This window comes from Nannobrachium achirus (assembly GCF_963921795.1).
Source record: "Nannobrachium achirus genome assembly, chromosome: 3".
Classification (NCBI taxonomy): domain Eukaryota; kingdom Metazoa; phylum Chordata; class Actinopteri; order Myctophiformes; family Myctophidae; genus Nannobrachium; species Nannobrachium achirus.
In genome coordinates, this window is record NC_137812.1 from 58,423,624 (window position 1) to 58,437,877 (window position 14,254).

Here is a 14,254-nt window from a genome sequence, read left to right on the forward strand (position 1 = left end):
GTTTTTGTCACGCAGGAGTCTAAAACGAGGTCGTTTCTTAAACTAAAGACGCATTTTTTTGTGAAATTACGTTTTTACGCGAGTGATTTCTCTTTTTTTGGCGTGTACGATAGTTTCATGTCAAATACGATAATTCTGAGCCTCCGGTACGATAATTCAACATTTCCCATCTGGTAACACTGTGTTTACCCAAGAAATGGCCGCTCTCAGAACTACATTTGGCACACCCTATAGTAAGTGGTGACTGGTGAGTGTTCCCCACACTCCGCGCCCCCACCGTTGCGCTCAGGTTCACCGGAAAACCCGTGGTCGCGAGACAGAGGGTGGGAGGGAGTGAGGAACAAGAGAGAGAGTGTTCCAATATCATACGCTATCTATCGTTCAATGACAGTACAGTAGCTACGCGGTAGTGATTGGCGGCCATAGGTGACGGTAATAGACAGGTGTGATCTTGTGACAGGCTGTGACTGAGCACTCACTGTGTGGTATTTTTTTGATGCGACGTCCACCGCTCTTCACACCTCTGAACTCCGCTGCCGCCTACTGCAGTTGCATTTGGAAAGAAGGTAGGCTACTGTGACAAATATAAACTGCTATTCTTTCAAAAAGTGAGCTAGGGGCTATGCAAAGAAGCTGCCATAGATGTTTATCGAGATGATACAAATGTCAGAATCGATTACAAAAAAAAGAGAAAAGGAATCGATTGGTTCTAGCCCAGTATAGCCCTAGAATGGTGTATATTACATACATTTCATGTAATATCACAGCCATTCAGGGCTAGTAGGTCGGTTCTTGTCCAAGGCTAGCAACTTATCTCCGTTAATGACACGACGTGGCTATTCTGCAACAAAATCTTATAACAAAAAAACAACAACAACGTAGCGACCATGGTAGCCTTGTGCGACTGTCATGGGTGAGGATCGAACTGGGTTTGCAATAGCGACTTCGTCAGCCCATACAAACTACACAAACTTTCAAATTTCAAAAGAAACGTGCTTTATAAAGTCTCACACCTGTCTAAATACTGTCCGGTATTTTATAATTACCCGGATCCTATGTGTTCTTTAATAAGAAGACTTTTTATCCGATATTTTTCTGTTTTCCCATGTATTTCCGGACCCATGTCTCAAGGCCACGCCCACATCCCAGTGTTGGTGCGCATGGGGAAAACCGTGGAAAACAGAAAAAGATCGGATAAAAAGGCTTCTTATTAAAGAACACGGAGGATCCGGGTAATTATACAATACCGGACAGTATTTAGACAGGTGTGAGACTTTATAAAGCACGTTGTTTGTGAACTCTGAATGTTTGTGGAGTTTGTATAGGCTGACGAAGTCGTTTCTCCAAACCCAGGTACATCCTCACCCATGACGGTCGCACGTCATGTTATCAGCGACCGTCATGTTTCAGGGCTACGACCATGGTTGAGCACTTTAAAATAACGTTTAAGTTGCCTATCTGATCTGTAGCCAATAGGCTACTTATTTACCTTTAATAGTCATATAAACTATGGCGTTAACAGGCTATATCTTCACTTAAATGTACATTTTCTGAGAATCATTTATTAGCAAGCAGTGACTCACTAGTTTCGTTTCTATAAGTTTCGTTTCTCTTCTCTTTCGCAGCAGGTGTGACGTAGGCTCTGTTACTGTAGCTCAGACAGGGGGGGTAGGCAAGGCAACCGTAGGCACAGGTGCCAACATTGGCACAGGGGAGGGTGATCACCAGCACACTGGCAGAAGGGTCAGAGAGAGGATTTTTATTCTACAAACAAATCTTTTTTTAAACGTGGTCAATTAAATGAAGTTAGCAAATTTATAGCAAATTACATCTTACAGATAATTCTACATTCATTAAAACTCTGAACTCTGACTGGGGATGGAGTCTGGGAGATAGGTGGATTATTGCTCTGGTTCTAATGATCCTTATAACAATGTCCTGCATGCCAATCAAAATATGACAACATATTTGTCATTAAATGTATGTTAACATGGCACACTGACACTCTAGAAAATAAAAAACGTGGCACTTCATTTCAAAAAGGTTGCTGACCCCTGCGTGTAGCTGCTGCGTGCACATTAAGCTCCCGTGACGATGTCTGACGTGGGCGTGGATCTGATGGCTCTGGAGGATGAGCTGACCTGCAGCATCTGCCTCTGTCCATTCGACTGTCCGGTCACGATCCCCTGTGGACACAACTTCTGTCAGGACTGCCTCTTGTCCACCTGGAGAGACGACTACGTCTGCCCCCAGTGCAGGACCCACTTTGCCACAAAGCCCACGTTGACGAAGAACACAGTGCTCAGCTCTGTGGTCGAAACCCTCAAGATGAAGTCCAACCAGAGCGAGGAGGACCTGCCCAGAGAGCTGAAAGAAGCGGAGCCGCGCCAAGCCGAGAAGGTGCCGGCCGCCATACTGTGCGACACCTGTATGGAGGCCCCGGCGTCCAAGACCTGCCTCACCTGCATGGCATCCTACTGTGCCGTCCACCTGAGGCCTCACCAGGAGAACCTCATCTTCCGCACGCACCAGCTTACGGAACCACTGGGTGACCTGGCTGAGCGCATCTGCCCGGAACACCACAAGATGATGGACTTCTTCTGCGTCCAACACAGCCGATGCATCTGTAGCTTCTGCCTCCAGCAAGTTCACAAAGGTTGCACTTTCTCTACCCCTGATGAACAGAAAGGGCTGAAACAGGTTTGTGTGTCCGTGTCTGTGTGTGTGTGTGTGTGTGTGTGTGTGTGTGTGTGTGTGTGTGTGTGTGTGTGTGTGTGTGTGTGTGTGTGTGTGTGTGTGTGTGTGTGTGTGTGTGTGTGTGGTATTTGAGTTTTTGAATAATCACTGTGTCACATTGATCGCAAATTTCACCTTGAAATGACACCTTTTGCATTTGTTATTGTAGTCTGACTTGAGAGACAAGTTGTCTTTGCTGGATGGCAAGATCAAGAAGAACCAGAAGGTGATATCTCAAATGAATGACATGCAGACCAAGATAAAGGTATTAGTATTACTCCTGTCCTGTATTACTCTAAGCAATGTGTTACACAGCCAAATCCTGAGTGTAAGTTTAAAAATGTTTTTTTTTTTTTTTACAAATGGACTAGAAAGATGCAATTGGAAATTGCAAGTGTGGTTGCCGTGACTCGAATTTCGCAAATGAATTCCGTCTTATCATTTGAATTTTGCCCATTCAAGTCAATGGGGAAAACGAATTCACTAATAAATTAATGGCCATATATGGAGCGCTCTGTCAGTCCTTGTCCCTTTTATGCCCATATATGGACATCCCTGATGTCATTCATATTAAGCCCATATCTTGGAAAGCCCATATATGTACATACTGTGTCAATCTCATGTGGTCTATGATGTCAGCCATCTCTATATTTGAGAAAAGTTACATTTTTAATTAAAGTCAATGGAGAAAAGTAATTCACAAATACATTTATTATATCAATTAAATTATAAACATATCTCTTAGCAGAATAGCACGCATGCGTGTCCCGATTGAAGCTGGTCGATTTAGCCCATTTGCCTGCCACCAAAACTGTGGGAGGAGTAGCGAGGCAAAAAAAAAGTTTACTTAGTAGACGGTGGAAGAATGGAGATGGAATGAAGTCGGACAAGTACTATAGTCTCTGGTTGCCCTGCAGGGGTAACCATACTAACTAATAATAACACTCCAAGAATTTCCTTTGCAGGCTACCAACAGGCTCGAAACATTTGAACGATCAGCTTGTTCATTCTTGAACAAACTATATATAAAAGAACATAATGCATACCTATTTAACTATCTTCTCTGACTTTCACTAGGACTCAGCATCCAGCAAGAAGCAAGCTCTGGAGGCTGAGTATCAGCAGATGCGAGAGCTGTTGGACAGTGAGTTTCGCACAGCGCTGAGCGCCGTGGATCTTGAGCAGGCGAATGCTCAGACGTCGCTCCAGCGCCTCACCAAGAGGTTTTCTCAGAACGTGGAGCAACTGAGTGCTGCCAAAGATGGCGTCAACAGCTTGTTGGGTCAGTCCCAAACCGTGGCCTTCCTTCAGGTGAGATTTGTGACAATGAAATTGCAAGTAGATTAGCCTACATTAGTTGTAATAACATTTTGCTCAGGATCAAAGGGGTAATAGTGCACAATGCACATCCGACCACTTGACAGGTGCTGGCCCCAACGTGGACTCAGATCAAAGGCAACAAAGTACACTGTATACTAGGGTATTCACCAAATATTTGAATTTTCGAATATCAAAGTCACTATTCGACGTTGTTCACCGAAGTCGAATATTCAGTTATTTTAATTTTTTTATTGTTTTCTCTTTAAAAAATATATAGTTTATAAATCTTGGCTAGATAGGAAGTCATAAGAATGAGTTGTCAATGCCCCTGGTGGATGAATTTTTTAATGCTTTATGCCAGGGGTTCTCAAAACTTTTTAGGCCGTGACCCCCAAAATAAACATATTTGAACTGGGGACCCCCACCCTGACAAGCACTTGGAACTGTAGGTATTACATTTAATGTGACTCGGTTCCGCAGATAAATATTGTGAAAATAGCAGATCTACATGCTCACAACGCCTCGCGTTGCGAGGCATTGTGAGCATGTAGATCGGCTTTTTTCACAATGTTCGCCTCTTGTACTTAATATTTGACAGTTTGGCCAGTCCTGTCAAATATTCGACTAATCGAATACTTTGAGGTCGAATAATTTGAATACTAAAAATCACTATTCGTGAATGCCCTAGTGTATACTGTATCTTTTATTTAAGCAGAGTAACGTTTTGGGCTCATGCCCTTCTTCCGACTGAATGTTGCTTCCCGTTAAGCCCGAAAGCTTTGTACAATGAAAATAGCTGATCTACATCTACATCTCACATGTTGCCATGTGACGCGTTGTGAGCTTATAGATCAGCAATTCTCACCACGCAACACTGGCATACCTTTGTGTAAATTAAGTAACATTTTTTGAGAATTTTCTCTTATAATGAAAATGCCAAAATGGGGACGCCAGGGTTAATGTGGTCAAAAGAAAGAACCACAACTAAAAAAACAATGAATATTCTTTCTTTCATGCTACAGGCCTCAGTTGACCTGCCCTCTGTAGCAAGCTTTGACCCATACACCCCTCGAATCACCCTGGACTCCAAGGCAGTGACAGGGTCGCAGGCTTTCGCTGCTGTGCTGAAGGAACATCTGCTGCACATATTCCAACAGCCCATCGAGGGCAGGCTGCAGATGCTAAAACCAGGTAAGTGTGGAACATGATGAAAGAAAACAAAAGAAATACAGACAGTTAGGGCTGCCACAATTATTACATAATCGTCTAATCTCGATTATTTTACATAATCGCGATTATTTTACATAATCGTCATAATCGTTTCCATGTTAAAAAATAGGAAAAAAGCAAAAAATTGTGGAAATAGCCTATCTACAAGCTATGTTATTTTTTTAAGTAGTAAGTTGTCAAATATGTCAGTAATTTTTTTGTGTATTTAGGTTATGTGTCATATCCGCCATGTGCAACTTCAAAGCCTAAAAGCCAAACAGAAATGTAATTATCAACGACAAAAACACAATTTAATTGTTAATCGCAATCATTTGAGTGACAATTAATCGTCATGTAAAATGTCATATCGTGACAGCCCTACAAACAGTACACGTGAGGCATAGAATGCTCAACTAAAAACAAAAATCATCTAACTCTGTAATGCTAGTTCTAAGAGATATATTGTGTGTTGCATTAGAAACACTAACAGGCCAGCTAATTTTGCACAATTCCAAAGTATCACAAAAAAAGTTGGCGGATTGGAGGTAATCAAATTATTAAGAGTAACATTTTCTATGAAGCTCATAACTATCATGCAGGCATTGTAATGCATTATGAAGACATATACTGTTACTGTATACTGTATATAAAGTAGGGGTGTAACGATACATTTTAACAACGATATGATACGCATCACAATACATGGTTAACTATAAGATACATGGACGATATTGGTTCATTCCTGGCAATACGATACGATTCGATTCAATCAATGCTTTAAAATCGATATAGTAACTATTTAGCAAAGAAATGAAATCTCTGTAAAACATGTAAAAAATCCATTATTATGGAAGTAAACGCTGTGATTATCTAGCAAATACTGTACATGGACATTATATTCCACACATATGGACAAACCCACCTTGACATGAACACAGAGATTACACACATTTATCGATAGACCAAGAGTAGCTACTGTATATGGAATGGAAAAGTAATTAGACCCCTCTTTTTCATTTTCCCTCTTAAAATTGCCAAATACAAGGCACAAATACTTAGTTTCCATACAATCAATTATTTGCATTGCAAAACGATTTGATACCGATTACCGCATTTTAAAACGATACGATACGATACAAAGCTAAAACGGTACGATATTTAGCTTTTGCAAACGATATAGTAGATCATTGCAAATTAAAATCGATTTTTCGATTCAGTTACTATATCGTTACACCCCTAATATAAAGCATCACACTTAGATATATGGGCAATTGACTGTTAACCACTGAAACAATGACATTTAATTGCAACAAAAAAAGAGTGAATGGTAGAGCGCATTCTATAATCATATCATAGCTTAGACCTTGCTGCAATCAACACAGATTCGAATCCAACCTGTTTGCTGCATGTACTGTAACCAACTCTCTCTCCTGCCATCTCCTGTCTCTCTGCTGTTGCTATCAAGACTTAACTTTTCCACTGTACTTTGAATGCTCCATTAACCCTTGATACTCAGGCTTAAAAATGCTTTCTGGTCTCATTTCAGAAATGAACATTGGTAGGTGTGTAACAGGTGAGTTGGTGTCAATTGAGCCATGATGGATGGCAATCAAATCGAATCGAATGAATCCTTGTACAGTGTCGTCATCCCAAAGCCTATACCGCTTGTGCAAGGACACACTGTGATTGGCCAGTAGCCAGTTGGGGAAAATGCTCTCAGGATTTACGATTCTGTACCTATAGGTACATAACTCAGATGGCGCTATCGGCTCAAGCGAACTATGCAACGTTCGGCACGGCGACTTGATTGCTCGGTGGTGCCTCTTGTGGCTCAAGTTTGCTTGAGACGGTGCGTCTCCGTCACGGTCAAAAATATACTTTATTGGCCACAAAAATAGTCTGCAGTTCTAGGCGAGAGGCAGTTCCACTTCCGCATTGGTCACAGAAGCGGAGCGTGGTTATAAGCACAAGCAGTTTAGGCTTTGGTATGTCGCTGTACAGTGCAGGTCTCCACTAATTGGTGCTAAATTGGTTGGTTGTTGCATCGTTACACTATTTTAAATTCCATAAATAAAGAAAGACTCTTGTAACGAGAGGTGTGGTATCAGCTCAGTGGCACTGGCCTTGTGGTTAGAGTGTCCGCCCTGAGACTGGGAGGTCGGGTTCGATCATCGGCCTGGTCATACCAAGGACCCAGTGCCTCCCTGCTTGGCACTCAGAAATCAGGGGTTGGATTGTGGGTAAGTCCCTGCGACATACTGGACATCTCCAGGAGGGGGTATACTTGTACATCAAGCTGTACAGTGCAGGTCTCCTCTAATTGGTGCTAAATTGGTTGGTGTTGGTTATTCCGCTATTCACTATTCACTCACCGTTTTGGCGAGTACAATTTAAGACCTGGCTTTGTGCCGAGGTAGTAAATGACAATATTTGCATGGCGACCATATTGTCCATCCCGTGCTGGACAATAGTCTTTGCGTTCTCACTTCCCAGGACATCTTTATGCTTTCTGTCCTAAATCCTAGTATGGAAAATTGAAATGGGGCTTTTGTGTATTCTGTACCCTAGGCGTGGAATACATTGCGAAAAAGACTTGAAACTCAGTGAATTGATTTTGCTTGAATGCTTTTAAATACATAATGAAAGAATCAGAGGCAGAATCTTTAATATATTTCTATATAGACATAAATCTTATCAAATCAAAAGAATCCTTGTATGGCGCCGTGCTTGTCTTAATTGGTGATAAATTGGTTGTTGGATCGCTACAAGTATTTTAAATTCCATGCATAAAGAACAACTCTTGTAATGAGAGGTTTGGTATCTCAACAGGTGGAACAAGTGCTTCCCATCCTGGATTTAGTGTCTTCTCACCTGCAAGAACAGTTCCACAGCCACTATTTGGTATTATTTCAATTTCGAGTACAATTTGAGACATGGCGGCCATATTGTCCACTCCGTGCTGGACAGTAGTCTTTGCGTCCTCAGGACATCTTTATGCTTTCTGTACTAAATACTTTTTGTGTATTCTGTAGCCTAGGCATGGAATAAATTGCAGAAAGACTTGAAACTAGCTTAAATGCTTTTAAATCCATAATGAAAGAATCAATTCTTTAATATGTCTGCCTTTTTATCTGGTCACAAAATTGACTCAACAGGTGAAACGAGTGCTTCTCATCATGGGTTTAGCGTCTTCTCACCTGCAAGAACAGGTCCACAGCCACTATTTGGTATTATAATTTCTGTCTTACAGTTTTGGCGAGTACAGTTTTCTTTGTGCCAGAGTAGCATTTGACCATATTCACATGGCGGCCATTTTGCTTGGGGTGGTTAACCCCAGGGTCAGCAGTAGCTCAGGTGGTAGAGTGGGTTCCCGGTTCGATCCCAGGCTCCCCCTGGGTTAGCGTAGAAGAGTAAAGCCCTTTGCACACAGGCTCGTTTATCCGTACGGATAAAACTGACAATTTCACTTTTTAAAAAGAAAACAATGATTCTCTACGACCTCATGCACACCGGATCCGAATTAGCCGTGCGACGAGTGGCTGCGGCCGCGCGTCTTTTTCTCGATCGAACCCAGTTCGATTTGTGCGTCTTGTCGCATGCGGTAAAAAACTCATCACTCCTTTTGGGATCCGCAGCGCCGATTCCGCACAGCATTGCACACCAAATCCAATGCGTTTTATTCATGCAGCAAACGGAAAAAACACAACTGTCCTGTGTGCAAAGGGCTTTAGACACTGAAACCTAATAACTTTGCATGGTTTACTCTGCCGACAGTGTGTGAATGGGTGAATGTAATGCACTGTGTAAAGCGCTTTAGATAAAGGCACTATATAATTACCATTTACAGACTCTGTCCCCCTTCCTCCCGAGTATGAAATGAGAGCAAAATGGCTGCTGTGTCAATATGGTCCATACTATTAAAAGTTTACTTTAAAAGAATGCTTAAATATTTGCTGCTGGGTTTCAGGTGAAGGGTTACTGCAACAAGGACAACCAAGACACCACAGGGCCCCAAGTCCAGGGGCGCCGCTCAGGGCTGGCCAGGCCAAGAAACCACCAAACCAACCAAGTAGGAAAATGTTGTTAATGACTAAACTTGGATCTAATTGTCTCCGCCAGGCCAAAGTATGTTTGGCACCTGTCCGTCCGTCTGTCTGTCCGTCCGTCCGTCCGTCTGTCTGTGACCAGCTAATCTCCTCTGGATGCCAGAGCAGAACCTCTGGCCCAAAATGTTAAGTTCCTCAAGACACATTTAGTCAGCTCCTATCATCCACTACAGATGTGTGTGTTTATATCTCAAAGCATGTCACATTGCGTTCCCTTCCCATTAACACAGCTGCGTTGTTGTCAGGACAACGCAACGTGTTATCACGTAAACCAGGAAGAACACAGAAACGAACAGTGCAGCAGTAGCCTATCGTTTTTATTTATTTTTACACGATATGAAGAACATGATTTGAATCCTGACCATCAATTATAAAAACGCTTCCGACCCGTGCTCGGCCCGGTGGGATACCCGTCGGTTATCCCACCTCTAGTGTGTGTGTCACTCATACACAGTATATACTTTCAGAAATTAAAATGAACTAGGACCACAGTATATGAGGGATTGAATGTAGGAGTCTCAGAAGTAATGTTGGAGAACCCAGACTTACCAGTGATGTCAGTCATCTCCAAATTTGGGCATTGTTTCTGCAAGCATATTTGTTTACTGATGCTATTGCGTTTATACTGTTGCTTTTCCCTTTTAGAACAAAACAAGGACCAAACTGAGAAGAGCCAAAAAACTGACCGTAAGAATACTCCTACAAATCTTAATTATGTTTCCTTGATATGCCTCCTGAAAACCAGACAAAAAACGAATGTATGTATACCTGTATATACAGGTATACACACTAGGGGAAAAGGCTGGAGCATACACTTAAAAACATTTTAAGGTTACGGTCACACCAAAGTTTAATTCTACCTATGTAGAAATCCACAAATGGCAAGAAACCACTCCATTCCCATTGAAAAGCGTTGGCAGAATCCACCCTCATAATAAGTAATTAACTTCGGTGTTACCGTACCCTAATACAGTAGCCACAAAATGGATTACTGGATGATGTTTTGACAGCAGTGTCTTTGAAGAAGCAAAACATCAGTAATCCTATTTGTACCTATTATGTTTTTAACATGATCCATGTTCTTCAGCCTCTTCCTTTTTGATGCTGCTGTGGTACCTGTCTGAGAGACAGCGGCTCTCATCCTTAAAGTGGGTTTTAGCTTGTGAAATTTCTCAAGTTTATATTTAATATGTATGTGTGAGGAAGGTGTGAATACAGAGTATTCAACTAGAAAGATGCAATTCTAACACACTCACTTTAAACTACAGGCAGGCTCATGCTATAAAGACCAGAGTCAGACCTTCTGGCATGTCAACTCCACTAGTTGCAGTCAGAATTTTTTTTAAATATACAAATACAATATATTATTGGTACTGTTGGACCACTTGCATTTAACCTGAAATTTCTAAATGTATTCCAAATATATATATGTATTTTCTTTCTTTTTTTCTTTAAGAAAAAGGCAAGAAGCCACCCCGTTCTCAAAAAGACGGTACAAGAAAGATGAAAGCAGCCCATTCCACGGAGAACCTATTGGATTTGACGGAGAACGAGTTGGATGTGACATTGAAAGAGACACCCAGAGGCCGGCCCCAGGCGACGGAACCTAAAGAGACACCAGGTTGAAGATCCTGTCCACATTTAAAATAGAAAATGGAATAACATTTATCAGTGCCAATTCCAGTGCTCCCCATTACTGACACATTGTCTGTAATGTTGAAGGTTTTCAGTAATGTCACAATAAGATCTAATCTTATCAAATGAACATTATTTTAGAATGTTAGTCATCTTTCCAGGTGCAGTGGCACAATAATCTATCATGATTTGTTAATAATATTGCTTTTCCCTCTAATTTTTTTTAGCCTCTTTTCTAGAAGCTTCAGGAATCCCTCCTAGCATTACATCTGCTGCCAAAAGAACCGAGCTTCTGCAATGTAAGTTTGTGGGCCTGACTTGTTAAGATCAGTATCGTCATGTGGACAAAGTAGCTGCAGTAGCTCAATGTTAACCTCTGCTTGTCTCCCCAAAATAGATGGCACAGTGCTCACCTTCGAGCCAAAGACGGCCCACAAGCGCATTGCCCTCAGTGAGGAGTTGACCAAGGCCACTGTGTCCGACGAGCCCGCGACCTACCCAGACTGCGATGCGCGTTTCACTGTCTGCACCCAGGTGCTCACTTCCAAGGGTTTCTCCAGAGGACGGCACTACTGGGAGGTCAAAATGAGTAGCAACAACTTCATTGGCATAGGGATAGCGTACAACAGCATTGACCGCAAAGGGCCCTCCAGCAGAATGGGTCGCAACAGTCAGTCGTGGTGTGTTGAGTGGTTTAATGTCAAGCTGTCTGCCTGGCACGATAGCAGCGAGACAGTGCTGGCAAACTCCAGTCCCAAGCGTGTGGGTGTGTTGTTGGATTGTGAGGACGGGGCAGCCACGTTCTACAACGTAGCTGACAGGGCCTATCCCTTCCATACATTTGTGTTCCCATTCACTGAGACGGTGTACCCAGCCTTCTGGCTCTTCTCCAGTGGTTCGTCCATTAGTTTGTGCAAGCTGGGGTAATGTCACCCGAAAATCCCCATATACACACCCACACTCTAAATACTTGCATGTGTGTGTGCACAGATTAAAAAATATATATATTTTGTAGAGATAGAGAGTAATGTTAAACCCATGGGTACAATATGTTATGCTCTGAACTTTGGTCTCCAGTTCCAAGAGACTGCTATACAGCATGCTATAAAGTTAAATCAATGTCTTAAATTTTACAATAAGTCTATGTTGCAGTTGCAGTTCAGATTTCAAGTTTTGCCATAATATAGGAATTATTGTTTTTGCTTATTGGTCTTGAAAAGTGACTTGAACAAAAGCTGAAAAAGACATGAAAGCATGTGTGATCATACTGCAAGCCACACTGATAATAACTAGCTGTCCTAAAAAGAATGTAAGTGACCAGTATATATATAAAATAAGAATGTGTTAGTGACCACCAGTAAATATAGCAAGTTTAAGTCACTCCCTATTCATTAATGATTCACATTATCTCATGACCATTGGTTAATACGACATGCTCTCTTTTTGAAGGATAGAGGTTTTCATCAAGTGTTAGTTTCATTCTGCAGTAACTATGTCGTTCTGAGGCTAAATACATGTACTCCATGGTACCAGATGGTGGAGTTCGTCTCTGAACCAAATACAGGTTTAGACTAAACACTTACGGTACAGCAAATGCAGTATTTGTGTTTACTGACTTGACTGCCAATGATAACCTGATGCCTCAAAATGTGTCATGATGAAGTAAGCTTGCCATTTTCAATTTGAATGAGGTATAGTGAGTTTACACAGTGAATACTTTCAATGTTTAAGGTCTTGTCCTATGTGGCTTGACTGATAAATACAGAGATATAGCATCGATATGAAACACATTAACACTGGCACCATACTTCAAAATAAGTGAGATTAGTTCTCTGGCTTGCTGAAACCTGTTCTCTGTGGAAGAAATGGTTTAATATGTGATGTAGCTTCGCTTTAAGTACTGAACGATCCGGTATACAAGTGCAGCCCTTAGTTGGATTTTGTTGTGTGTTATGAGTGGACTTGTCCTCATAACTTGCCAGTGATATAAGATACCATGGCTAATTCACAACTTGGTGTCTTCTGTCTTGACTTAGCTCCACAGAGTGCATCAGTAGTTGATATGATTCCATAAAATGACAAATGTCAGGATGCTATATCTTCTCTAGATTTCGCACCAGCTTAGCTGTTCTTTACAATAAAGTTGGGTCAATCCGCCCATCCTAAAGGACAGGCATGTTGATTTTGGTGTGCAGTAAGCCCAATGGAATATAAAGTGGAAGCCGTTGCTGGTCAATGCAGAGTTCTATTAAAGATGTTTTCTTTTGCTAAACCTTACTGCTTACCTGTGGTTACATGGGGATTAAAGCAGTATGGTCAAAGATTGGTTCAAGTAACAACCAACTACATCTGACTATAGTACTTCAAACTACAGACTGGGTAATTTCATTAAGAATTTTCCCAGTGGGCATTGCATACAGCATAGTTCCATTATATATTGGTACAGACTAAACAAGGGTGCTCCTCAGATTTAAGATTTCAAAAAGCAAAAGATGTTTACATTTGAAACTTATCCCAAGTCTTTCATTGTAAATGACTGATTTATAATGAAAGAACGAGTAGGATTTCAATCTTTTGCTATGGAAATCAAGTTTCTGTAACCACTTGTATATACAATATGTACTAGTATATAGGTAACGTGCGGTACATCACTTTAGTGTATACTACTGCTGGTTGTAATCTGAGTGGGGAAATACCATTATGCATGTTTGCTGTTTGGATGTCTTTGGTTTTGGACAAACTACTAGACGTGAATAATATAGTGTCAGTCTGCTTAGTTTGTTTCCTGTTTTTGTGGAATTTAATTACACTTTGCATTAAAGTTGTGCACGTTTAGTTCCAAAATGTTAATGTTAATATACTTACTTTTTGCATTCCAATAAATGTTAGTATGCCATAGTGCATTAGTGTATTGTTATAGGATATTTAGTGTATTGTTAAAGGATATTTCTTGATTCAGAGGCAAAGAAAAACACTGGCTACATGTGAAAATATTTATGGGCACATATTCAGATCCAAATAATCATTCCAATACATTCAGTTAAACTTATGTCAGTTTTTGAACATTTACCAAATCAGTTTGTTTTTCAATTATTTAATGATTGTTTTCAATAAAAGCTTGTTTACCCAGTCCTAGTACATTTTTGACTGACTTCAACAAAAGTGTTCTCAACTCCCTACCCACAGCTTAACATGCCACAAGTTCTGACACAATGGTTGCTTAGACACTCATCTTAGTTTTTCTTACA

At 41.1% G+C, this 14,254-nt stretch overlaps 1 protein-coding gene across 4 annotated transcripts; it reads left to right on the top strand.

The window, feature by feature from the left end:
- Window positions 1–373: 373 nt before the first annotated feature.
- trim25 (tripartite motif containing 25) lies at window positions 374–14,136 on the top strand. 4 transcript variants are annotated; one of them, XM_080722207.1, is made up of 13 exons: window positions 374–566; window positions 2,044–2,700; window positions 2,906–3,001; window positions 3,814–4,047; window positions 5,079–5,247; window positions 6,812–6,838; window positions 8,095–8,166; window positions 8,421–8,492; window positions 9,233–9,334; window positions 10,017–10,058; window positions 10,828–10,992; window positions 11,234–11,305; window positions 11,404–14,136. In XM_080722207.1, the coding sequence occupies exons 2-13, from the start codon at window positions 2,095–2,097 to the stop codon at window positions 11,931–11,933; spliced, it is 2,187 nt and encodes a 728-aa protein (XP_080578333.1). In that variant the 5' UTR covers window positions 374–566; window positions 2,044–2,094; the 3' UTR covers window positions 11,934–14,136. The 4 variants fall into 4 exon arrangements, with proteins under 4 accessions (XP_080578333.1, XP_080578336.1, XP_080578335.1 ...); XM_080722209.1 differs by lacking the exon at window positions 374–566 and adding an exon at window positions 1,129–1,232; XM_080722208.1 differs by lacking the exon at window positions 374–566 and adding an exon at window positions 1,315–1,353.
- The last annotated feature ends 118 nt before the right edge of the window (window positions 14,137–14,254 follow it).